Below are 25,284 nucleotides of genomic sequence, written 5' to 3'. Positions count from 1 at the left end.
TCATATACTTAACAGTTTACTGATTGATATCTCTTTGCAGCTGCCTTCCCAGATGGGTGCAGTGTTGAACAACTCTCTGTTACTTCACTATATTAACTGTGTCAAAGACGAGTCTATCTTACTGAGGCTCTATCACTGGTTGAGTCAAACTTTACAAGAAGGTAAAAATTGTTACTTAAAAGCATTAGGTGAATGAGGAAAGAAGAAGATAGTTCATATCTTTTATAAGGGTGACAAATTCTAAATAGGAGGAGCCTTCATATGCCGTAACTGTTTCTCTGATGATCATATATTCAGAGCCGGTATGCTTCCCTTGTTGTAATTTTAGAAGACAGTAAGAAAGGAGGTGTGTTAAGGAAACATTGCTGGATGGCCACCTAAACTCACCGGGTGGCTCCATTTTGATGACCATCATAGTCCAAAGCCTCTTCATCTATGTATGTCCAGAAACTTGCTGTTCAGGCCTCAGAATCATCAGATTAATGCTAACCACACTCAGAGAAGACTAATATATAAATCAGAATATCAACTTATTATTTCATAATAGAAGTAATTCTTTTTGGTGACCAAAATGTTCATGTCTGCCAACAATAGTATCTCCTTTCTGCTATCAGTATAGATGGGAGCCAAATTAGTCATTAGAAGATTTCTTAATTACAGAATTGAAGGAAAGAGCAGTAAGGGAGTTTTTCATCCAGGCCATAGTAAATAAAGCCTGATCATTTCATTCTTCCAAGGGGGTCAGTTTCTCTAGAGATCATATTTCTGTTGACCAGATTGTTTCTTTCCTGGGTAAGCAACTCCTAACTCTTCAAGTATTTAAAGTTGGTTTTAGTTGGTTCCAGGCTAACTCTCCTTTTCCTGCTCAATTTTTCTTTAGATAGGATATGATATAATTAGATTACCACTTACTATAGTTATACCACTCTGAGATTATCCCCAGCTCACCTAGTTGAAGTTTGGGGTGTTCTTAAACTTTTAATTCATACATGTATAGTCTCTTGGACTACTATGTGACTTAAGCTAATCACATTTATTATATGTCAATTTTACTAGTTTATTTTTTCACTATAAGCTTTCCCTATATCATTAAGTTCTTGAGGATCATCTCACTATCACTTCCACATACGTTACAGTCTGCAGTGCAAGTTGGTTAGGGTGTATAAGACTGATTACTTGTTTATATTTGTCATGTCACTTTAGAGTAGTGGTAATTATGTTTTGTATAGTTTTTATTGTCATGTACCCATATACTTATGTTTAATATTTCTGCTCCAGAATGTATTTGGTACAAGATGAATAATTATGAACATGGAAAAGAATTTACCAACTTCCTGGACACTATCATCAGGGCAGAGTGCTTCTTACAAGTAAGATTCCACTTTCTTCATATATACTCCACGACTTCTACTAAAATTTATTTCGATATCCATTGAATATCTTTTCTTTAGTGCTGGGCATCATTTGTAAACAGTATTTGCTCAGTTCAAAACTTGTTATAAATAGACTTGAGTTGAATTGACGTTTATCTCTGTACTGTTGGATTTGAGGAAAGGATTTGTTAAATTACGCAAATAAGAGAGAAAGGCCTATAAGAGAACAAATTGAAGATGTAATTGAATGCATTCAACTAATTGAATTAGCTGCTAACATAGATCTCATAGGGTTACTAATTGTGTTCTCATAATCAACACATATTTTTTAATGTTCTAGCCAATTAATTATTTGGCATACTTAAGTAACCCTAGTTGTACTTTAAGCTGCAGCTCAGTTATCAGCACCATCAGGAAGCCTATACTCATTGCCCTCATCTGGTTTAGATGTTTGTTTTATATGCTTCCTTAGTTCACTGTGTTTACCTGTATCATGGCACTTTCAGATCTGTTTTTCCACATATGAGCTCCCAGCTGGTGGGAACCATGTCTAACTTTTCTTCATGTACAAGTATTTAGCTTGGTACCTGGTAAAAAAGAGATGCACAATGTGTTGACTAAATCTTAAGGATTTGATGTGAAACCATTGAATTGGAAGTTGGATATGGATTATGGTGGTGAGGATAAAGGGATACATTTCGGTTGACTTTTAGGTTTCCTGCTTGGGAGGTAAGAAAGGGGGTGTAGAAGGAACAGGCTTGGAAGGAAAGAAATTTGACTTATTGTTTTTGAAGATTTTATTTATTTATTTGAGAGAGAGCACGAGCAGGGGGACAGGCAGAGGACAAGCAGACTCCCCTCTGAGTCGGGAGCCCAGTACGGGGCTCGATCCTAGGACTCTGGGATCATGATGTGAGCCAAAGTCAGACGCTTAGCTGACTGAGCCACCCAGGTACCCCAGAAATTTGACTTAAAAGATGCCTGTGGGATATCTAAAAGGTCATATCCAGTAGTTAGGTAATGAGTCTAGAGCTGAGGAATGAGGTTTGAGCTAGAGATACAGCTTTGGGACTCCTCATGATATAGGTGGTGGTTTTAGCTATGTTATAGATGAGATTGTCCAGATAATTCATGTCATGAGAAGAAAGTCTAGGATGGAGTCCTGGTGCATGCCATTATTTACTCAGGGAAAAAAAAAAGGAAAGTCCTGGATCTTTGGTGAAAGCATAAGCAGTCTACACACTCAAGTGTTCCTTCAGATGGAGCTGCCCAGAGTTTGGATTTGGTCTATGGCCTCTAAGGAAATTATAGCCCTATTATAATATTGTATACATTTTTTAAAAGATTTCATTTATTTATTTGCGAGAGAGTGATTTGAGCAGGGGGAGGAGCAGAGGGAGAGGGACAAGCAAACTCTGCTCTGAGTGCAGAGCCCTACACAGGGTTTGATCCCATGATCCTGAGATCATGACCTAAGCCGAAATCAAGAGTTGGGCACTTAACCGACTGAGCCACCCAGGCGCCCAAACATTTTATACATTTTATTGACTGCACAAGAGACTGCATATACTCCAGAGTAGTACAATTTCATTTATCTTTAAAAATATTCCATTACTTGACTTTTTACCTTCTTTCCACTTGATATTTTATGGTATTTGAGAAGTATGTTGATGAAGATGGTAATATGTCCAAACATTAATTATCTGGTCCTTTTTACGAGGAACTCTGGCACCTAACCCAAGGCTTTTATTATATTGATGACAAAAAATTTAGTCTAAGGGTAAAACAACTATAGCACAGAATAAACTGGTTGTTTAGGGAGTAGTTATGGACTGAGGAGTTTCATATGAGTTTTTACTGTTGACTTTTGTTATAGGAGGGGTTTTATTCCTGTGAAACATTCCTGTACAAGAGCCTTCCTCTCTGGGATGGCTTCTGTTGTCGATCACAGTTCCTTCAACTTGTGAGCTGGATTCCTTTTAGTAGCTTCTCTGGTATGTATCATGAAAATTTGGGGTCCTTTAATTCAGTGTAATATTAATTAAAATAATCTTGAATAATCTTTTTTTTTTTAATTCCTAGAGCTGAAACCACTTCTTTTTGACCATCTAGCACAGCTCTTCTTTACATCAACCATTTATTTCAAGGTAAAAAAAACTGTCTTGCTTAGATTGAATAGGAAGTATTGTTTTATGGCCAGTGGTACATGATTCCAAACCCATATTGAAGCAGTGGTTTTCCAGCAGGATTCCCTTGGACCTGGACTTGAGGTGCTGCATTACCCAGATCAAAGTTCATGCATAGAATATTCTGTTTTAAAGATTTTGTTGCGTACAATTTTCCTGAACTGTTTCCACTTGTAGCAGATGACAAAGTGAATGAACAGGTGGCAAATTAGTGTTAATAAAAACAAAGTGGGAAATGCTTAATCATACTTAGTTTGATTGTTGTGGTTGATATTTTTATAGATAGACTTATTTTACAAATATTTATTGAGAACCTACCATGTACTAGATGCCCCTCTTAACACTGGGAATACAATAATGGCCAAAGCAAACAAAACCCCTTTGACATTCATATTGTATATTTAGAACATACTCATTTTCTGCTAATAAAATTGTTCCAACCTTATATGATAAAATTAAAATGTGTTACTATTTTGGGGTATTCCCCAAAAAGACCACTGTGGTTTCCAAGAGTTTTACCCAAGTGAGTTTGAGAACCACTTTGTATAGAATGGTTATTCCTATTCCAGAAGAATGACAATAAAAGCAGTGTTTCTTTTGTAACATTGTTTTCCCCTTAAATCACTTAGCTGTTGGCCACATTTACAGGAAAAATGTTTTGTCCTGGTTAGTGTTTGTCATATTCAAAAGGCACTTTATTAATTACCTGTCACAGTAATTTGGATTTGAGGTTTATTTATATTATTTGTACTTACTACCTGACCAATATCACATCATTCATGTGACAGTACATGCCACTTCTCCCAGCTAATGCATTTTTAGGGACTTCATTTTGCAGCCTTTTGTGATTTTCTTCCTATCTTATAATTGGGTTATTTTTTATCTTTTCTCTTATTCCACCAATCTAGAGAGCTGTTTATCTATAAATACTAGGTTGAACCATACGAAATTGCCATTTTTATAGGTCAAAGATGTTTGATCAATGGCAATTTCATATGGTCTAACCTAATAAGTATGCATACATTTATACACACATACATATATTTACATTTGAGAATGGGAGTCTGCGGAGAAAAAGGGATACAGGAAAGGAAACAGTTGGTGGGCCGAGGACAGAAGTCAGGGGAATACTCAGTATTCTTAGCTACAAAGGTGAGTCTGTTTTCCCTTCCTTTTCCTAATGTCCTCCATGCTATTCCTTATGTTCCACATATAAGTGAAACCATATGATAATTGACATTCTCTGTTTGACTTATTTCACTTAGCATAATCCCCTTCAGTTCCATCCATGTCGATGCAAATGGTGGGTATTCATCCTTTCTGATGGCTGGGTAATAATCCATTGTATATATGGACCACATCTTCTTTATCCGTTCATCTGTTGGAGGGCATCTCGGCTCCTTCCACAGTTTGGCTATTGTGGACATTGCTACTATGGACATTGGGGTGCATAGGGCCCTTCTTTTCACTACATCTGTATCTTTGGGGTAAATACCCAGTAGTGCAATTGCTGGGTCATAGGGTAAAATGAAGGGGGGGAATCAGAGGGGGAGATGAACCATGAGAGACTATGGACTCCGGGAAACAAACAGGGTTTCAGAGGGGAGGGTGATGGGTGGATGGGTTAGCCCGGTGATGGGTATTAAGGAGGGCATGTATTACGAGGAGCACTGGGTGTTATACGCAAACAATGAATCATGGAACACTACATCAAAAACTGATGAAGTACTGTATGGTGACTAACAACATAATAAAAAAAAGAATAACTCAAATACAATCTCAAAAAATAAAATAAAATAAAAAGATGAGTCGGTGAAAGAACCTTCTCAAGAGGTATGAAAAGAACCAGAAGAATAACAGTGCCAAGGAAACAAAGGGAATACAGGATATCAAGAAGTAGTGAAGTAATAATGTTGCCATATATCCCAGGAAGATCCAGAAAGTTAAGGACCAAAGAGTTTCTTTTGAAATTGATAATACAGAAGTTTTGTGCTATTTTTGTGAGCAGTTTCAGTGAAATGTGGGGGTAGAACCAGATTTCTTTTTTCTTAAAGGGAGAGTCATTTTGATTTTATATTTACCTTCTCAAAGAAGAGACTTATATTCTCATGTTAGCAGTGGGAAGCAAGGGCAGTGCTTACCTCCAGATGTTGAAGTGGGTTATGGAAATGTATTCAGAGGAAACATTGTCCTTGGGTGGTGAGGGAAAGCCAGGATCTGACTATAATAAGACAGAAAGCATACTCTGAAGAATATTGAAGGTATAGGTTTAGATTACCATGGAATAGAAGTTCTGGAAACTGTAATTGAAAGATTTGGGAAAGAGGAAAGGGGGAAACAAGCACAGAAAATATAGAGTATAAGAAAGGATAAGTGACCAAAGGGGCTTTCATTTTGGGAGGTGGCTAAGGATAACAGCAATGTAACATGTAGTAGAATTAGCTAAAGATTCAGTTAATGAGGCTTTTATTATTTATTAAATTTACGTGGGGGGGGGAGCAGAGGAAGAGGGAGAGAGAATCTTAAGCACACACTACGCTGTGTGCAGAGCCCAATGTGAGGCTCTATCTCATGACCCTGAGATCATGACCTGAGCCAAAATCAAGAGTCAGATGTTCAACTGAATGAGCCACCCAGGCACCCCAGTTTATGAGGCTTTTAAAAGGTAAAAGATTATATGATCTGAAGAGAAACCAGAGTATAGTTTATGAGGTTTTTTAATAAATTATTATTACTTTAGCTATTGTATAGCTTGATTATCCAGTTTAATATAACAAATAAATAGTATTTTTAAAAGTCTATTAAAATATTTTCACATTTTCAGTGCTTTTGTTTGTGCTTAGCCAGTTATGTCTATCAGCAAACAACTTTTTTCATTGAAGAATTTTGAACTGAGAAAATTCCACAAATCTACTGTAACAATGCTATTTTCATTGTGGCATGTTAATTTTCTAATTTCTGTCCACATTGATTTATGTCTCCTGTATAATTACAAAAACAGTGGACATTTAAAAACCAGAATACAAAATTCGTCAAATATAGTCAGATATCTAGTCATAGTCCATAGATGTTATACCACAATTAATTTTTTTCTATTATTATTTCTAATTTGTTTCTTTGTAGGAAGAGATAACTATATTGATCATCTTCATAATACAGATTTCTTTATTCTCTTGGCATACATTTCCAGGAATAAAGTTACTGGATGAAAGGGAGTTTGAACATTTTTTATGACCTTGTTACATGCTGGTATTCCTTTGCCATATACAGTTCTTTGAAGGCAGATGGATATAATGGATAGAGTACTTAAATAACAAGGGTCTGGCAGCCATGGAGAAAGAATTGGGGTTTGGGAGACGAGACTAGAGTAAAGAAGACTGACTAGGAGGATAAAGTAATCTCAGAGATGTGAAGGTCTGGGCTAGGGTAGTTACAGTGGGATTAGAAGGAGATGGAAATGTTGGACATTTTGAAAAAAAAAATGATAGGATTTGGTGACGAAGTAATGCGTGAAGGACACAAGATGACTTTACGATTTCTAGCTTGGTATAGTAAAGGAAGCAGGGATATTTTGCCTGGAGGACTAAGATTTTGTGGGTCCCTTCAAGTAATTGATGGATTGTCCCATGGAAAGAGCAGAAGCCTGTCTGACTTCAGGAGGCAAGATTAGATCCAGGGCAGTATCTTTTTACAGGTAGAGCAAACTAAAAATGAAATAAATGACCTTGGGACATAGTATATTTCCTTAGTATATTTCTTGGTGTTAGAGTAGGTTAGGCATAGGCTTAATGGCTGTATCTACTGGGGATATTTATGTAGAGAAGGTTCGTATATAGGGTAGATCTGTGGTTCTCAACATTTTTTTTAACCCACATTTCTCTCATAAACAAAAATCTCATTACTTTAACATGGTGACTGGGTGGATTAGAATAGGTGAGTGGGAAATAAAAGGATTTAAGTTTTCTGATTATGACAGTAATACTGACTACCTTTTCAAATGTTCAAGTCCTTGATTGACACTAAAATAGAACATTGTCTTAGGTGATTCCAAGGTCACTTTCAACTTGAACATATTTATAACTTGAATTTAAGGTATCAGTTTCTTTAAAAAGTATTAATTGAACTGTTCTATGAAGTGAGCATCCCATCAGTGGAGATACTCAAATAGCATCTAGGCCATTATTTGTTAAGGATATGTAATAAAGGTTTCCTGTATTAGGTTTTGGGATGATGAGAGCTTTCACCAAATTTATAGATTTATCCTCATGAATGCTCTGGGCACATCTGTCAAGACTGTATTTGTATGTAAATGAGGCCCTGAGAAATCAAGGCAAAGCCTGAGAAAGGAAAGAATAGAATTGTTTTCCAGTTACAGAAGGTAAGATAAATTTTATGATTGTCAAAAAGGGAGTAAATTATAGTTGTGACACAAGGTGAAAAGGATAGGCAACTCATTTCCATAGCAACTTCAAAGGATCTCAGGGGAGACAGGAAGGAGTGGGTGATACTGTATTTGAAGATGTAATATATGTTATAAATGAATTTAATTTAGAGAAACAAGAGTCTGTTCCTGGGCTGATAAGCTGGGGGCAGTCTTGTAGAGAAAATGGCAAAATAAACTTGTAGTCACATTAATCTGTCTCTTGGAGACTGATCAGGCTGGAGTAGCAGCTATTGGGCTCTGATGCAGAACCCAAGAGCTGGATGCAGTCATCTCCATGGTCCCATTCACCTCTAAGCCTCTGGTTTAATTTGTTAGTTCTCAACACTAAAGTGTGTCTGAATGATTTTATGAATGATTTTTGTTTTGTTTTGCCTTCTCAGTGTAGTGTTCTCCAGAGTCTGAAAGAACTACTGCAGAATTGGCTGTTGTGGCTTTCTGCAGACATCCACATGAAACCTGTGATGAACAGTCCTCTGTGAGTTCTCTTATAACGCTCCACAAGAGATGATCTGTACAAAAATGTTTGCATATAGAGTTTAATAGTGTGGCATGAGACCTTATTGTAAATGCTTAGTCATAGTTTTCTAAAATTTTTTTTGTTACTTTTTGCTCCTCCCTACAATCCTGTGAGGAAGAGTAATTCTTCAAGTTCAGTTCTGTAAATCAGCAAACCCTAAGCCTCTAAGTGACTTGCGAGAGTTACTGTAGCAAAACATTGGAGAAGTGACATTAGAACTTACATCTTTGGCTTCCGTTCAGTTTAGCTCACTTTATAAAACATTTTCTTACTTATATGTAAAGTCAGTCTGATAATGGCTAGGAAAATCTGTAACTTTGCTGTACAGTTTTGTGGGGTTTGTTTGTTTCTTTGGTGTCTTTTGATTATATATATTAATCAATTAATTGATTATATACATTATTTTCACTTTGGAATAAAGAAAGAGCCCCAGATTTCCATTATGTTGATTATTATTAAAGGTGTGCTTTGACTCTTTCTACTAAAATCTTTGGTTTCTCCTATATTATCAGCCACATTATTCTTAACCAACTGAGCCACCCAGGCGCCCACAGCCACATTATTCTTTAACATTAATTTTTAAAAATGTCTATTGTAGAAAATTGCAAACATAATCAAAAGTACAGAAAATAGGGAGATTCTCTCTCTCTCTGCCCCTGCTCACGCTCTCTTTCTAAAATAAATAATCTTTTGTTTTTTTAAAGATTATATTTATTTATTTTTGCAAGAGCGAGAGAGAGCAAGCGGGGAGTGGGGAGAGGTGGGTGGAAAGAGGGAGAAGCAGACTTCCTGCCCAGCAGGGAGCCCAATGCGGGACTCGATCCCCAGGACCCTGGGATCATGACCTGAGCCGAAGGCAGACACTTAACTGACCAAGCCACCCAGGCGCCCCAAATAAAATCTTTAAAAAAAAAGTATAGAAAATGGTACAATGTTGCTTCTATATGTGAATCATCTAACTTCAACAGTTACCAGGTCATGATTAATTTTTTTTTAAGATTTTATATATTTATTTATTTGAGAGAGAGAGAGAGCATGCACATGCACAAGCTGGGGGACGGCCAGTGGGAGAGGGACAAGCAGACTCTCTGCTGAGCAGGGAGCCTGACTCGGAGCATGATCCCAGGACCCCAAGATTATGACCTGAGCTGAAGTCAGATGCTTAACTTGAGCCACCCAGGTGCCCCTAAGTTTTTTTTTAATCTCTACCACTCCTCACTTTCTTCTTCCTTTTTTCTAGATTTTCTTAAGCAAAAAGCAAAACCCAGACATCATTTCAGCTGTTGAAAAATTATAACCAGTATAATACCAAAAGAATTAATAGCTTCATTTTATCACCATTTAAAAACATTTTTATTTTTTTAAGATTTTATTTATTTATTTGAGAGAGAATGAGCGAGAGCATGAGCAGGAGGAAGAGCAGAGGGAGAGGGAGAAGCAGACTCCCCGCCGAGCAGGGAGCCCAGTGTGGGACTTGATCCCAGGACCCTAGGATCACAGCCTGAGCTGAAGGCAGACACTTAACCAACTGAGCTAACCAGGTGCCCTAAAAACATTTTTAATTGAAATACAGTAGATGTGCAATATTATATTAGTGTACAACATAGTGATTTGACAATTCTGTATATTGCACAGTACTAACCATGATAAATGTGGTTACCATTTATCACCAAAGTTATTGCTATATTATTGACTATGTCCCCTATGCTATCCTTTTCAACCCTGTGACTTATTTTATAACTGGAAGTTATTATACCTCCTACTCCCTAATCCCCTTCACCTGCTTTGCCCCCACCCCCACCTCCATCTCTTCTGGTAGCCATCAGTTTGTTCTCTGTATTTGAGTCTGTTTCTGGTTTTTTGTTTCTTTATTCATTTGTTTTGTTTTTCCACATATAAGTGACATATGGTATTTGTCTTTCTGTGTCTGACTTATAAAGAAAAAATAGTTCTTAATATCTTTAAATATCTAATCAGCATTCAAATTCCCTATATTATCAGTCATAGTCTTACTTTATAAGTACAAGGATCCCTTAGCTTCAGTTGCACGTAGTTGCAGTTAGTGGTTAGCTTGGTTACATTAGCTCCTACTTTTCTATGTGTTCTTATCCTTATAGTGATCTCTTACTTTGAGAGGAGCATGGTGAATAGAAGCTTCTTGGGAGTTGCCTGGAAATTGTTTTTAGTTCTTCATATTCATTATTGCAGTGTGTCCATAGATCATGTATGTCTGGTTACTTTTAGAAGGAAATGAAGCATTATGAGTAGTGAAAGCATCTTGTAAGGCTGTGCTTCTCAAAGTCCGGTCCCTGGACCAGTAGCATCAGCATCACTGGGAGATGTTAGAGATGCAAAGTCTCAGGCCTTAACCTAGACCTACTGAAGTAAATTCTGGTAATCTGTGTTTTAACAAAAGCTCTCATGATTTTGGTGCTAGCTAAAGTTTGAGAACCACGATCATAAATTAAGTGTTTAGCCTCTTCAAACATCCCAATTCTATTAAGGATAGTATGTTTGAGTTTATAATCTTCTGGCAATTTGCAATGTAAGTCTTAAGGCATCCCGATATAGGAGCTTTACAATTTCTGTATTTCCAAAAATCCTAGGAGCCTTTTTAAATTAGTGTCCTAAATTTTGGGAGGGCATTTATTTATTTTTATTTAAATTCAATTAACATGTAGTGTGTTAATTAGTTTCAGAGGTAGAGTTCAGTGATTCATCAGCCTTATATAGTACCCAGTGCTCATTACATCATAGGGGGGCATTTTAAAAGGAGCTTTGTGGGTGTCTGGGTGGTTCAGTCTGTTGAGCATCTGCCTTCGGCTTGGGTCATGATCCAGGAGTCCCGGGATTGAGTCCCGCATTGGTCTTGCTGCTCGGCGGGGACTCTCCTTCTCCCTCTGCCCCTCACCCCACTCTCTATCTGGCTCGCTCTCGCTCTCTCAAATAAATAAAATTTTTAAAAAATCTTTAAAAAAATAAAAGCTTTGTTTTCTAAAATTCTTAAGCAAATGGACATAAATGTAGATAACTTCAATGTCATAATACCATTTGGCATTTTTTAATACAGGGGTTTTTTTGGGTGCAAAATGGTGGTTTTATTAAAGCACGGGGACAGGACCAGTGGGCAGAAAGAGCTGCTATCTATAATACAGTTCTTAGGTTCTCAGTAACTCCTTTTATTTTGGAGATACAGATGTAATGCCATGTCCCTCTCATGACCATATGCCACATGACTGTCAAAGAGGGACTAAATTGTAGTTGTAGATCACGAGGAGAGAAGGGTAGGAAACTTCTCAGAAGTGGTTCTTCATTGGGTATTTTTGGTTGGTGCAGTGAATGGGAAGAGTGTGCTACCATTATTTAGTAGGTGGGAGCCAAGGATGGTAAACGTATTACTGTGGGTGGGGAGTAGGAGGCAATCCTGAATAGGGAATTGTTTCATCCAAAATGCCTCTGGTGTCCTGTGGAGAAAGACTTCAGAGGATGCTGTTCTGAGCCGTCATCATTGTTCAAATTATTTCAGACACATTTGCCTGGTGCTGCCAAAAATCATAGTTAAAATATAGTTTGCAAATCGCCAGCTGACTATATGGATGCCCACCTATGTGAATGGTCTCCTAATCTTTCCCTGCTCACTCTGGCACTGAGCCATCAGGGTGGTGGGTAGTGGGAGAGTCATTATTTCTCTGGCTCTAAGACTATATATGCTGTTCTTTATTTCTTGTGCATAACCATTGTTGACTACCTGGATCAGAGGGTAAAGCTATGAAATCACATTTCTAGGTCTTTTCCTAATCCACTCAACAGTGGATTGAAGGACAGGGGTGAGTAGATGGATGAATTGAACCAGTTATACCCATGTGTGATTTAAAGAGACATAGTTCATTGATTTGGGAAGAATATGAAATATCCACATTTGGTTTTTAGTGGAAGATAGAAAGATGCCAAAAATTTTTCTACTTTAGTTTTAGGATTGAATTGAATTCCAGTTAAAGTGAAAATATTTTTAATAGCATTTCAGCTCAGGAATTCAGGTAAAATTAGGTCTTGATTTGTATACTCAGAAACTAATTTGCTAAATGCTATGGTTCTTGGACACTGGTAATATTATCTAAAGTCTTTCTGGAGCATAATCCTTTATTTCTCTGGTATTTAGTAGAATGGTTGCCGAGGATGTTCTGTGAAATGATCTTAATGATTCTCTGGAGAGCTGTGTAGTTTTATGGTTAATCACTGTGGTTTAAAAAAAGTCAGTTATACATTGGAGCACTGATCGTTTTCTGAAATCCTCAACAACTTTTTGCTATCTATTATTTACCTCTAGCTTGGAAATTGTGAAAACGTTTGCTAATGTGGATCTGAATGTCATGATTTCTTATTGCAGAGAGACAACTTTAGGTGGATCCATGAACTCTGTGTCTGAACTGATTCAGTACGTGGGGCGGCTGTCCACTACTGCAGTGCGCTTGGAAAACAACAGTACTTTCTTACTGCACTTTATTTTGGATTTCTATGAGAAGGTAGTACACATCCCATTTTTTTTCTATTTAGATTTTTGTGATGGCTATCTGCTTTACTGCTCTGTTATTTAAATTTTATGTACAACTCTTAGTTGGGTTTTGACCTTATTAGCATAGTTAAAATAAGCTACTTATTTTGAAGTTAATGATCATATTCTCACCTGAATAACTGACTTTCATAAAGTGGATAAACAAGTGCCTTTTGTGAAGGTTCAGGAACTGTTTCAGTGGACATTCCTTGGAAGAATGCTGACCCTAGACAGAAGCCTGTCTCTAGCATCACTTTTTGCTCATTCATTGTACATCCCAGACCCCTGGCAAAAACAAAACAAAACAAAAAAACACCCTGTTGTTTCTTCAGCTCTCCACTTCCAACTTTCAACCACCTTATTTCTCATAGTACCTATAATTCTGGTCTTCTTTGATTGTTTTATAAACTATTTGATGTGGACAGAAATATTATCCTTGAAGTACCCACTAGTCTCAGTTTTCCTGGCTTCCTCCCTGCACTATTTGTCTTGTGTTATATATTTACGTTGAAACATGCTCCTTTGTTTTCCAGGTTGACAGCTAACTAATATGATAAATCAGTATTAATGGGACTTAAGGTGAAAGAAGTGCTCCCTTCCCCTTTCTTCCCAACTTGAAGATCTCTTCCCAGAAAAAAATAGAATATTTTAGTAATGACCTTGTAGAAATAATCCTCTATGGCAAGTGTGATGTTTAGTGAGGTACATTTTTAAGCAGGCTTGTGGCTACCTGTTCTATTTATGAATCAGGCAGGCCCAAATCTTAGGTTCTATTATTGCTTATTCTCTATTGCTAATTCTTTGGGTGAACTTGGTTGAGGGCATCTGGGGAATAATCTATGTACTGATGTTATCATTCTTCCCAAAAGGTGTGTGACATATATATAAATTACAACCTTCCATTAGTGGTGTTGTTTCCTCTGGGGATCTTCTATTCTGCTCTTCTCAGCCTAGATTCCAGTATCCTGAACCAGCTATGTTATATCATGCACAGGTACAAAGCATTTCTATTGTTTTATAAATGAACACATCATACTTCTATCTTTGTTTTTCAACTGTACAATAAATTATAATTTATAAATACACTATAATAAGCTTATTGTATATAATATAATAAAATATTAAATACAATAAGGAACTATTTCCATTTTCTGCCAGAACCTGTGGAAATAAGAAACATGTCTTCCTTTTGGTAATGATCTTCCAATATGGGGCTATTTTAACTGTGTTTTTGAGATATCACTGTGGGGGATATGGATTTAAAGAATTCATAGTTAATGGGAATAAAAGGCACAGCATAGGGAATATAGTCAGCGATATTGTAATAGCATTGTATGGTAACAGATGATAGCCACAGTGAGTGGTGAGCATAGTATAATGTATAGACTTGTCAAATCACTGTGTTGTACACTTGAAACTAATGTAACATTGTATATCTGCTACACTCATTTTTAAAAATTAAAAAATATTCATAGTTAAAGAATCTTGTGCAGTGGTACTGATGCACTCAGCATTGTTCATTCTCATTGCTGTATCTTAAAGAAAAATTAGTCATTTGCTAACAACTGTTTTGGGTCTACATAGCTTCTCTGATAAAAAGAACATTTTTTGGGAGATTAGGGGAGCTATTGCCAATTATATGAAACTAAGTATTATTTCTAATCCCCTCTAGTTTTTCATTTATAGGCTGAAATTACTCTTTTTAGTCCACAACTGTTATAGACCCTTTTGGCAAAACTTGTAGGATTATGCCAAGGTTAGAATGTTTGTAAACTAATTAATAGTTCCCAGGCAAGAAAAAAACATTTTTTTAAAGATTTTATTTATTTTTTTGTCAGAGAAAGAGAGCACAAGCAGGGGTAGCAGCAGGCAGAGCAGGTAGAGGGAGAAGCAGGCTCTCTGCCCAAGCAAGGAGCCCAACGCGGGACTCGATCCCAGGACCCTGGGATCATGACCTGAGCCAAAGGCAGACGCTTAACCGACTGAGCCACCCAGGCGTCCCAAGAAAAAAAACATTTTTAAGTTTCTCCTTTATCCTTTCTACTGTACCTTTTTTCTACATTAAGAAAACATGTTTTAAATCAGTGAGTGCTCTTTTTTTTAAAAGATTTTGTTTATTTGAGAGAGAGAGACAGAAAGCATGAGCGGGGGAGGGGCGGGACAGAGGAAGAGGGAGAAGCAGACTCCCCCTTGAGTGGGGAGCCCTATGCGGGGCTCAGTTCTAGGACCATGACTTGAGCTGAAGTCAGTTGCTTAACCTACTGAGCCACCCAGGTGCCCCATCAGTTTCTGCTCTTGAACCTCTATTAATTTTTTTATAATGAAACATTAAAAGCATTTCGATCATTGTTTTTTATTTTTCAGGCATAATTTACATACAGTCAAGTGCATATCTTAAATGTATAACTTAATGTTTGAGCCTCTATTTTTATTCTTTGAGAAGAGTGTAGCACAGAGGAATAAAAACCTTAACTAGACAGCTGGGTATTGGTGTATGTGGACATCTGCATATATTTACATTTAAAATGTACACTTTTGTTTATGTTTACATTTCAAAAGCATTTAATGTTCAAAATTTCATTCTATTCTCCCTTTTAGGTATCGTAACAATTTGACTGCTGCCAAGAAAAATGAGTTGGTACAAAAGGTATGGATGGTAAAGCTCTGTGTTAAATCATCAGTGTTTAAAAATTGAGTTTTGGATATATATGATCTGGGAATAAGAAGGAAAGGGAGAATAGGTGATAATGAAAATATTTTTTTTTCTTTCCCAATAGACAAAATCAGAGTTCAATTTCAGCAGCAAAACCTATCAAGAATTTAATCACTATTTGACAGCCATGGTTGGTTGCCTGTGGACATCCAGACCTTTCCAGAAAGGATTATATATTGACCCTGAAGTCTTAGAAAAAGCTGGAATAGCAGAGTATAAAAACAGTTTAAATTTAGTTCATCACCCTGCTCTATTGAGTTATGCTGTTTCCTTTCTGCTACAGGTAAGGGCATTTAAGGGATTTTTAAATTTTATATAGGAATATTATAACAGCAGAAATAGGAAATGCCATAAATTTAGTGTGTCTGAATTGTAAGACGTGTTCAGTCATTCCTTTTTAAGTGTCAACTAGATTTTGGGCATTGTGCTAGGTTCTGGAGATTCAAAGTTAATTTAAGTAAGTTTTTTTTTTTATTTTTATTTAATTTACTTTGTATTATTATGTTCAATTAGCCAACATATAGTACATCATTAGTTGTTTTTTTTTTTTGATGTAGTGTTCCATGATTCATTGTTCGTGTATAACACCCAGTGCTCCATTCAATACATGCCCTCTTTAATACCCATCACCAGGCTAACCCATCCCCCCACCCCTTCCCCTCTAGAACCCTCAGTTTGTTTCTCAGAGTCCATAGTCTCTCATGGTTCATCTCCCCCTCCAATTTCTCCCCTTAATTTTTCCCTTCCTACTATTTTTTTTTAACATATAATGTATTGTTTCAGAGGTACAGGTGTGTGATTCAACAGTCTTACACAATTCACAGTGCTCACCATAGCACATACCCTCCCCAATGTCTATCACCCAGCCACCCCATGCCTCCCACCCCCCACCACTCTTAATTTAAGTAAGTTTCTACCTCCCAAGAGCTTGCTTGGCCTTGTGGCAGACAGACTTGTAAATGTTACTATAATACAGAGAGGTGAAATGAGAAAAGGTACAGTCATGAGAAAGCTGGGGGGAGTGATTATTAGTTCAGTTCTGCTTGGGTAGAGGTGGGACCAGGTAAGAAAAGGCTGTGGAGAAGTGGAAGCTCTCATAAAATTCTTCTAGACATGATGGAAAATGTAGGCTAGATAATATTATAATTAGAGTTGGAGTCTTCACCAAATACTGCTGATTCAATGGATATCAATATGCTGGAAGGGAGTAAATGTGGTCTTCTCAGGACTTTATCATCAGCCCTGTCATTTTCATTCCTTACCATAGTGTTAGGTCTTTGTTACTGCATTCCTTTATCAGTGACTTGAGGAATTCAAATGGTGTGCATATCAAACATGTGGATGACACAACAGGATGGGATTACAAATACAGTGATAGAATCTAGATTCAGAATTCCCTTAACAGATCGGAACATTGAGGAATCAAACAAAATGAAAAAGAAATGTACAGAATGGGGGAGATATTCATTGAATAATTGCTTAATGTGTGCATGCACTGAACCAGGCACTGTGGTGAACAAGACACATCTGGGTGTTGTCCTCATAAAGCTTATAGTCTAGTTGGGGAGGCAGTCGTTAAATAGACATCTTAGAATAAAGAATGATGAGTAATACAGGGAAAGTACAGAGGAAAATGAAAAAATGTACAGGGGTGCTTACTTGATTCAGGCTTTACAGAAGTGATGCTAATCACAGCTTTGAATGATGAGCATGATCTTGTCAAGATAGGAGCAGTATTTGAACAAAAATGCAAAGATAGAGCAGGGGACAGTAGATTTTTTCTGTTAGAGGGCTAGATGGTAAGTATTTTAGGCTTTGTAAGCCATGTTGTCTCTGTTGAGACTATTCAACCTTGCCAGTGTAGTGTGAAAGTAGCCGTAGACAGTGGATAAACAAATGAATGGAGTTGTGTGCTAATGAAAGTTTATTTACAGAAACAGGTATTGGGTTGGATGCGAGCCATGGGCTATGGTTTGCTGGCCCCTATTTAGAGCTTGTCATGTTTGAGGAACTTAAGTAGAACTGTAGGGTTTGAGCAGGGGTTCTACCCTAACAGAAGTACCCAGGGTGCTTTTCCAAAGTATACATCCTTGATTGTTCCCACCCTGAGACTCTGATTTAATAACGCTAGGGTGACATCCAGAATCTTCTTTTTTAATATAATTATTCTGATACACAGCAAGGGTTGAGAACCACTGGGCGAGCCAGTAGCATGACAGGAGATGAGGTCTTGAAATGTAGTCAGGGACCAGATGGTGAAAAAAGTATTATGTAGGCCTTCAAAAACATATTGATTGATTTCAGTATCTGAATAAAAATTACGTTTTTAAGTACATAGAGGGATTTCAGAGCTGTAGAGTTTAGTGATTTTCTGATATTCTTTCTTCTTTTTCTCACCTTCATAACTTGTCTGATCTATCATATATATAAAAACTTGTTTCAAATTAATAGTATTTATATTACTATTAATGAGAGTACTGGATGAAATTTGAAATAATTTTAGTTCTTTTTGCCTCTGGACTAAATCCTACTAAAACTGTACAGTGCATATACTACATTTTATATATATTTTGATATATTGGTTTCAGTTTCTTTTCATGCTTTAGAGGTTGCTTTTTAAAATTTAATTTCAGGGGCACCTGGGTGGCTCAGTCGGTTGGGCGGCTGCCTTCGGCTCAGGTCATGATCCTGGGGTCCTGGGATCGAGCCCCACGTCTGGCTCCCTGCTCGGCAGGGAGCCTGCTTCTCCCTCTCCCTCTGCCTGCCACTCTGCTTACTTGTGCTTTCTCTCTATCTCTCTGCCAAATAAATAAAAATCTTTAAAAAAAATAAAATAAAATTTAATTTCATTCCTAGAATATGTAAGGCATTTACCTGATTCCAAATTCTGAACTATAGAAATCTCGCTTCCATCCTTGTCTCCTTTTCTCTTCTTTGTCTGTAGGTAGCCATTTTTATTGCTTCTTGTTTTTCCCATCTAGTGTTTCCTTTCTTTAAACTTAGTAAGCATTGTTTGGGGCACCTGGGTGGCTCAGTTAAACGTCTGCCTTTGGCTCGGGTCATGATCCTGGTGTCCTGGGATCGAATCCCACATCGGGCTCCCCTGCTCTGCAGGGAGCCTGCTTCTCCCTCTCCCTCTGCTGCTCCCCCTGATTGTGCTCTCTCTCTCTCTGTCAAATAAATAAATAAAAATCTTTAAAAAATAAACTTAGTAAGCATTGTTTTGTAATCTGTGTCCGATAATTCCAGTATCAGAAGTTTTCATGTGTATCTGTTGCCTCTTTTCTGCTGCTGCTTCCTCATGTTGCTTGATTTCTTTGTGTGTCTGGTTATCTTTGGCCATGTGCTGGATACCTGGAATATTATTTGTAGAAGGAATCGGAAGATTAGAGTGAGATCTTCCTAGAGAGAACTTTCATTTACTTTCTACAGGTACCTAGGAGTACTCTTTTGTGTGGGACTACCCTAATCCAAGTTCTATGCCTAAGGTTCCTTGGAGCATAGGTGGATAGACTGCCGGCCTGTGAGAAGGCTAATTTACTTCTGTTGAACTCTTACCTTGAAGGTATAGCCTTTTGGGTTTCCAGTGTAAAGTGGGGGTTGGTTTATAAGAGTTCCCACTTTTGGCAAACCCTGTGCTTTGACTTTAGTTACCTTAGTCCTTTGAAGCTGTGGAAGTGCAGCTCAGTTTTGCAGCTGATTCCTCTGGACTGGCAAATTGGTAAAAGCCAAGAGTGACTTTGAGAATTAGGTTTACCCATTTGGGTTCTCATCTTCTAGATATTGGCTTACCTTACCATAGATTTTGGCTTTCCTTACCATAGAGTTAGGTCTTTTTTACAAATTTTTTTTTTGTGTTGTAGATTTCAAACATACACAAGTACAGAGAATAGTACAATAAACCCCCACATGCCCATCACCCAGCTCAGTATCTACTCCCACCCAGTTTTACTACCCAATTATTTTGAAGCAAATACCAAAGGTTATACAATTTTGCTGTAAATGCTTCATTATATACCTATAAAAGATAGGGGCACTTTTTAAAAATTTGTCTTTTTAAAACAGCTTCATTAAGATACAATTCAAATACAATACAATTCACACATTTAAAGTGTACAGTTCAGTGGCTTTTAATGTATTCACAGAGCTGTGCATCATCATAATATATTTTATAATACTATCCCAAAAAGAAACCCTTAAAACCCTTAGCTGCCACTCCTGTCTCCCCATTCCCCACCCCCATCCTGGCAAATACTAATCTATTTTTTATATCTGTGCAGAGTCACTTATTCTGGAAATTCATCAAAATGAACTCATACAATACATATTATTTTGTGACTGGCTTCTTTCACTTAGCATAATGTTTTCAAGGTTCATCTATGGCATAGCATGTACCATTACTTCATTTGTTTTTATTGCCAAATAATATTTTTTAGTACAGATGTGCTTCATTTTGCTTATCCATCAGTTGAGGGACTTTGGGGTTATTTCCACTTTTTGGCTATTATGAATGATGCTTCTATAAAGATTTGTGTACAAAGTTTTGTGTGAACATGTTTTCCTTTCTCTTGGGTATATACTTAGGCGTGAGAATGCTGGATTATATGGTACCTCTTTGTTTAACTATTGGAGGAACTTCCAGACCGTTTTCCAAAGTAGCTGCGCCATTTTACATTACTACCAATAGTGTGTTTCCAAAGTAGCTGCACCATTTTACATTACTACCAATAGTGTGTGAGGGTTCCATTTTCCCCATATCTTCCCCAAGACTTGTTATTCTGTTTTTTTTTTTATTCTAGCCATCCTAGAGGGTGTGATGTAGTAACTTACTGTGGTTTCAGTTTTCATTTCCCTGATAGCTGTTTATGTTCAGCATCTTTTAATGTGCTTATTGCCCATTGCCCATTATATATTTTCTTTTTTTTTTTTAAAGATTTTATTTATTTGAGAGAGAGAGAGAATGAGAGATAGAAAGCACGAGAGGGAAGAGGGTCAGAGGGAGAAGCAGACTCCCCGCTGAGCAGGAAGCCCGACGTGGGACTCGATCCTGGGACTCCAGGATCATGACCTGAGCCGAAGGCAGTCGCTTAACCAACTGAGCCACCCAGGCGCCCCATTATATATTTTCTTTGGAGAAATGTCTGTTTAGACCCTTTGCCCATTTTTATTTTTATTTATTTTTTAAAAAGATTATTTATTTGAGAGAGAGAGAGAGAACACGAGCAGGGTGAGGGGCAGAGGGACTAGCAGACTCCCTGCTGAGCAGGGAGCCCGATGTGGGGCTTGATCCTGGGACTCCAGGATTGTGACCTGAGCCAAAGGCAGACGCTTAACCGACTGAGCCACCCAGCCACCCCAAGACCCTTTGCCCATTTTTAAAATAGGTTATTTGTCTTATTGTTACTGACTCATTGAGAGTCATTTCTATATTCTGGTTTTAAGTTACTTATCAGATCTATGATTTATAAATGTTTTCTGTGGGCTGTCTTTTCATTTTTTTGTTCATCTCTTGAAAGACAAAAGTTTTTAATTTTGGTGAACTTTTTAATTTATGAATTTTTTTCTTTTGTCTCTTGTGCTTTTTAAAAATGGCTTTCTTTGTCCCCGTTCCCCCAGCCCCTGGCAACCACCATTCTGCTGTTAGCTTCTATGAGTTTGATTATTTTAGATTCAACATGTAAGTGGTATCATGTAGTATTTGTCCTTCCGTCTTTGGCTTATTTCACCTAGTATAATTTCCTTCAGGTTTATCCATGTTCTCATAAATGGCAGGATTTCCTTCTTTTTAAAGGCTGCATAATATTCCATTGTATGTATATACCACATTTTCTTGACACATTCATCTGTTGATGGATATTTAGGTTGCTTCCCTGTCTTGGCTATTGTGAATAATGCTGTAGTGAACATGTGAGTTTAGATTGGTCTTCAAGATCCTAACTTCAATTCCTTTGGATGTATACCCAGAAGTGGAATTGCTGGATCATATGGTGTTCTATTTTTAATTTTTTTGAGGACTCTCCATACTGTTTTCCATAGCAGGGCACCAATTTACATTCCCACTTATAGTGTACAAGGGTTGCCTTTTCTCTACATTCTTGCCAACACTTTTTATTGTTTGTTTTTTGATAAAATTAATCTTAACAGGTGTAAGGTGATATCTCATTGTGGTTTTGTTTTGCATTTCCCTGATGATTAGTGATGTCGGGCACCTTTTCATGTATCTGCTAGCCATTTCTATGTCTTCTTGGGAGAAATAACTCTTCAGTTCCCTTGCCTGTTTCTTAATTGGGTTATTTGGGGTTTTTTGCTGTTGAGTTGTAGGAATCCCTATGTATTTTGTATATTAACCCTTTATTAGCTTAGTTTGCAAATATTTTTTTCCATTCAGTATGGCTGACTTTTCACTCTGTTGATTTTTTCTTTTCCTGTATAGAAGCTTTTTAGTTTGATGTTACTCCACTTGTCTATTTTTGCTTTTGTTGTCTGTGCTTTTAGTGTCCTATCCAAGAAATCATTGCCAAGGCCAGTGTCCAGAAGCCTCTTCCCTATGTTTTCTTCTAGGAGTTTTACAATTTCGGGTCTTACATCTAAGTCTTTAATCTATTTCAGGTTAATTTTTGTGAGTGGTATAAGGTAGGGGTCCAATTTCGCTCTTTTGCATGTGGATACCCAGTTTTTCTAGCACCGTTTATTGAAAAGACTCTCCCAGTTTTGTGTTGTTAGCACCCTTGTAATTTCTGAACTCTATTCTGTTCCATTGGTTTGTGTCTATTTTTATTTAAGTACCATACTGTTTTGATTACTGGGACTTTGTTATGTATTTTGAAATCAGGAAGTATGATTTCTCTAGCTTTGTTCTTTCTCAAAATTGTTTCAGCTAATCAGGGTCTTTTATAGTTCCCTATGAATTTCATGATTTTTTTTTCTTTCTGTAAAGAATGGCATTGGGAGAGACCCCTGGGTGGCTCAGTCGGTTAAGTGTTTGCCTTCGGCTCAGGTCATGACCCCAAGGTGTGGGATCGAGTTCCACATCAGGCTCCTTGCTTGGCGGAGAGCCTGCTTCTCCCTCTGCCTACTGCTCCCCCCTGCTTGTGGTCTTTCTCTCTCTGACAAGTAAATAAATAAAATATTTTATTTATTTATTTGACAGAGACATAGCGAGAGAGGGAACACAAGTAGGGGAAGTGGGAGAGGGAGAAGCAGGCTTCCCACTGAGCGGGGAGCCCGATGCGGGGCTCCATCCCAGGACCCTGGGGTCATGACCTGAGCCGAAGGCAGACGCTTAACAACTGAGCCACCCAGGCACCCCAATGAATAAAATCTTTTTTTAAAAAAGAATGCCATTGGGATTTTGATAGGGATTGCATTGAATCTGTACTGTTGCTTTAGCTATACTATGGATATTTTACCAATATTAATTTTCTGAATCCATGAACATGGGATGGCTTTAAATTTTTTGCATATATTTTAATTTCTTTTACTGGTGTTTTATAGTTTCTCAGTGTATAAGTCATTCATCTCCTTTGGTTACATTTATTCCTAAGTATTTCATTCTCTTTAAAACTGTAAATAGGATTTTAATTTCCTTTTTGAAGATTTTATTTATTTATTTGTTTGAGAGGGAGAGCATGAGCAGGGGGAGGAGCCTGGGGGGGGTAGAGAGAGGGGCAAGGAATCCCAAGCAGACTCCACACTGAACATGAAGCCCAACATGGGGCTCTATCTCATGACCCTGAGATCATGACCTCAGCTAAAACCAAGAGTTGGATGCTTAACCACCTGAGCCACCCAGGTGCCCCTCTTAATTTCCTTTGTGGATAATTGGTAGTTAGTGTATTGCTTGTGCTTTTTATGTCATAGCTCAGAAATCACTGCCTAACCCCAAATCATGAGTTTATTCCTATGTTTTGTGTAAGAGTTTTACAGTTTTAGCTCTTATATTTAGATTTTTTTTATCTGTTTTGTGTTAATTTTTGTATAGGATGTGATATAGGTAATCTAACTCGATTTTTTTACATGTGGCTTGTCAGTTTTCCCAACACCATTTGTTGAAAGATTATTCTTTTCGTATTAAAATATCTTGGAACCCTCAAAATCAATTGATCATAGATGTATGGATTTATTTTTGGACTCTCAATTCTTTTCCATTGATCTGTGTCTATCCTTACACCAGTACAAAAATGTCTTGATTGTAGCTTTGAAATCAGGAAATATGGAACCTCCAGCTTTGTTCTTTTCCAAGATTGTTTTGGTTATTCTTGTTCCCTTGAAATTCCATATGATTTTTAGAATTAGCTTGCCAGCTTCTACAAAGAACCACCTGGGATTCTGATAGGTAATCCCTAGATCAATTTGGATAGTATTGCCATCTTAACAATGTTGTCTTCTGGTCTGTGAACATAGAATGTCTTTCCAGTTATTTAGGTCCCCTTTAGTTTTTGTCAACAATGTTTTATAGTTTTCATAGTGTAAGTTTTATACTTCTTTTGTTAAATTTATTCCTGATTATTTTAGTTTTTTGATGTTATTATAAATGGAATTGTTTTCTTTTTTTGAGTATAGTTGACACACAATTTTATGTTAGTTTCAGTTGTACAACATAGTGATTCATCAAATTTATACATTATGCTATGTTCACCATGAGTGTAGCTACTCTCTGTCCCATTACATGGCTATTACAATATCATTGACTATATTCCTTATGCTGGGTCTTTTATTCACATGACTTACTCCTTTCATAACTGGAAGCCTATATCCCCCACATCCCTTCACCTAATTTGTCCAACCCCCCACCGCCTCCCCTTTGGCAGCTATCAGTTCTCTGTATTTATAGGTCTGATTCTGCTTATTGTTTATTCATTTGTTGTATTTGTTTTCTGTTTTTTTTAGGTACCACTTATGAGTGAAATCATATGGTATTTGTCTTTCTCAGACTGACTTATTTCACTTAGCATTATACCCTCTAGAGTCATCCATGTTATTGCAAATGGCACAATCTCATTCGTCTTTTATGGCTGAGTAATATTGCAGCGTGTGTGAGATGTGTGAGAGATATCTATCTATATATACATTTATCTATCTATATACACATACACACGTATGTATCCCATATCTTCTTTATCCATTCATCTGTGGATAGACATTTGGATTGCTTCCATATCGAGGCAATTGTAAATAATGCTGCAATAAACATAGGGGTGCATATATCTTTTCAAATTAGTATTTCTTTTTTTTTTTTAAGAAATTTAACTGTCTGCTGAAGTTTCTTTTTTTTTTTAGATTTTTATTTATTTATTTAATTGACAGAGAGAGAGACACACAGCAAGAGAGGGAACACAAGCAGGGGGAGTGGGAGAGGGAGAAGCAGGCTTCCCGCGGAGCGGGGAACCCGATGTGGGGCTCGATCCCAGAACTCTGGGATCATGACCTGAGCCGAAGGCAGTCGCTTAACCAACTGAGCCACCCAGGCACCCCTCAAATTAGTATTTCTTTGTAAGTA

General features: G+C 37.3%; 1 protein-coding gene across 1 annotated transcript in view; it reads left to right on the top strand.

Annotated features, from left to right (window-relative positions):
* CENPI (centromere protein I) overlaps positions 1 to 25,284 on the top strand; it is a 62,362-nt gene that overhangs the window by 24,277 nt on the left and 12,801 nt on the right. Inside the window, exons 11-19 of the mRNA XM_028095791.2 lie at positions 41 to 161; positions 1,279 to 1,370; positions 3,250 to 3,367; positions 3,456 to 3,520; positions 8,384 to 8,478; positions 12,908 to 13,043; positions 13,942 to 14,066; positions 15,671 to 15,719; positions 15,850 to 16,068. Coding sequence (XP_027951592.1) covers positions 41 to 161; positions 1,279 to 1,370; positions 3,250 to 3,367; positions 3,456 to 3,520; positions 8,384 to 8,478; positions 12,908 to 13,043; positions 13,942 to 14,066; positions 15,671 to 15,719; positions 15,850 to 16,068 — 1,020 coding nt within the window. The remainder of the gene's footprint in view (positions 1 to 40; positions 162 to 1,278; positions 1,371 to 3,249; positions 3,368 to 3,455; positions 3,521 to 8,383; positions 8,479 to 12,907; positions 13,044 to 13,941; positions 14,067 to 15,670; positions 15,720 to 15,849; positions 16,069 to 25,284) is intronic.

This window comes from Eumetopias jubatus, unplaced genomic scaffold, assembly GCF_037043125.1.
Source record: "Eumetopias jubatus isolate StellerSeaLion01/CBP00866 unplaced genomic scaffold, mEumJub1_p1.0 scaffold_11, whole genome shotgun sequence".
Classification (NCBI taxonomy): Eukaryota; Metazoa; Chordata; class Mammalia; order Carnivora; family Otariidae; genus Eumetopias; species Eumetopias jubatus.
Note: the sequence above shows the minus strand (reverse complement) of the source record. Positions and strands in the feature narration are given on the sequence as shown.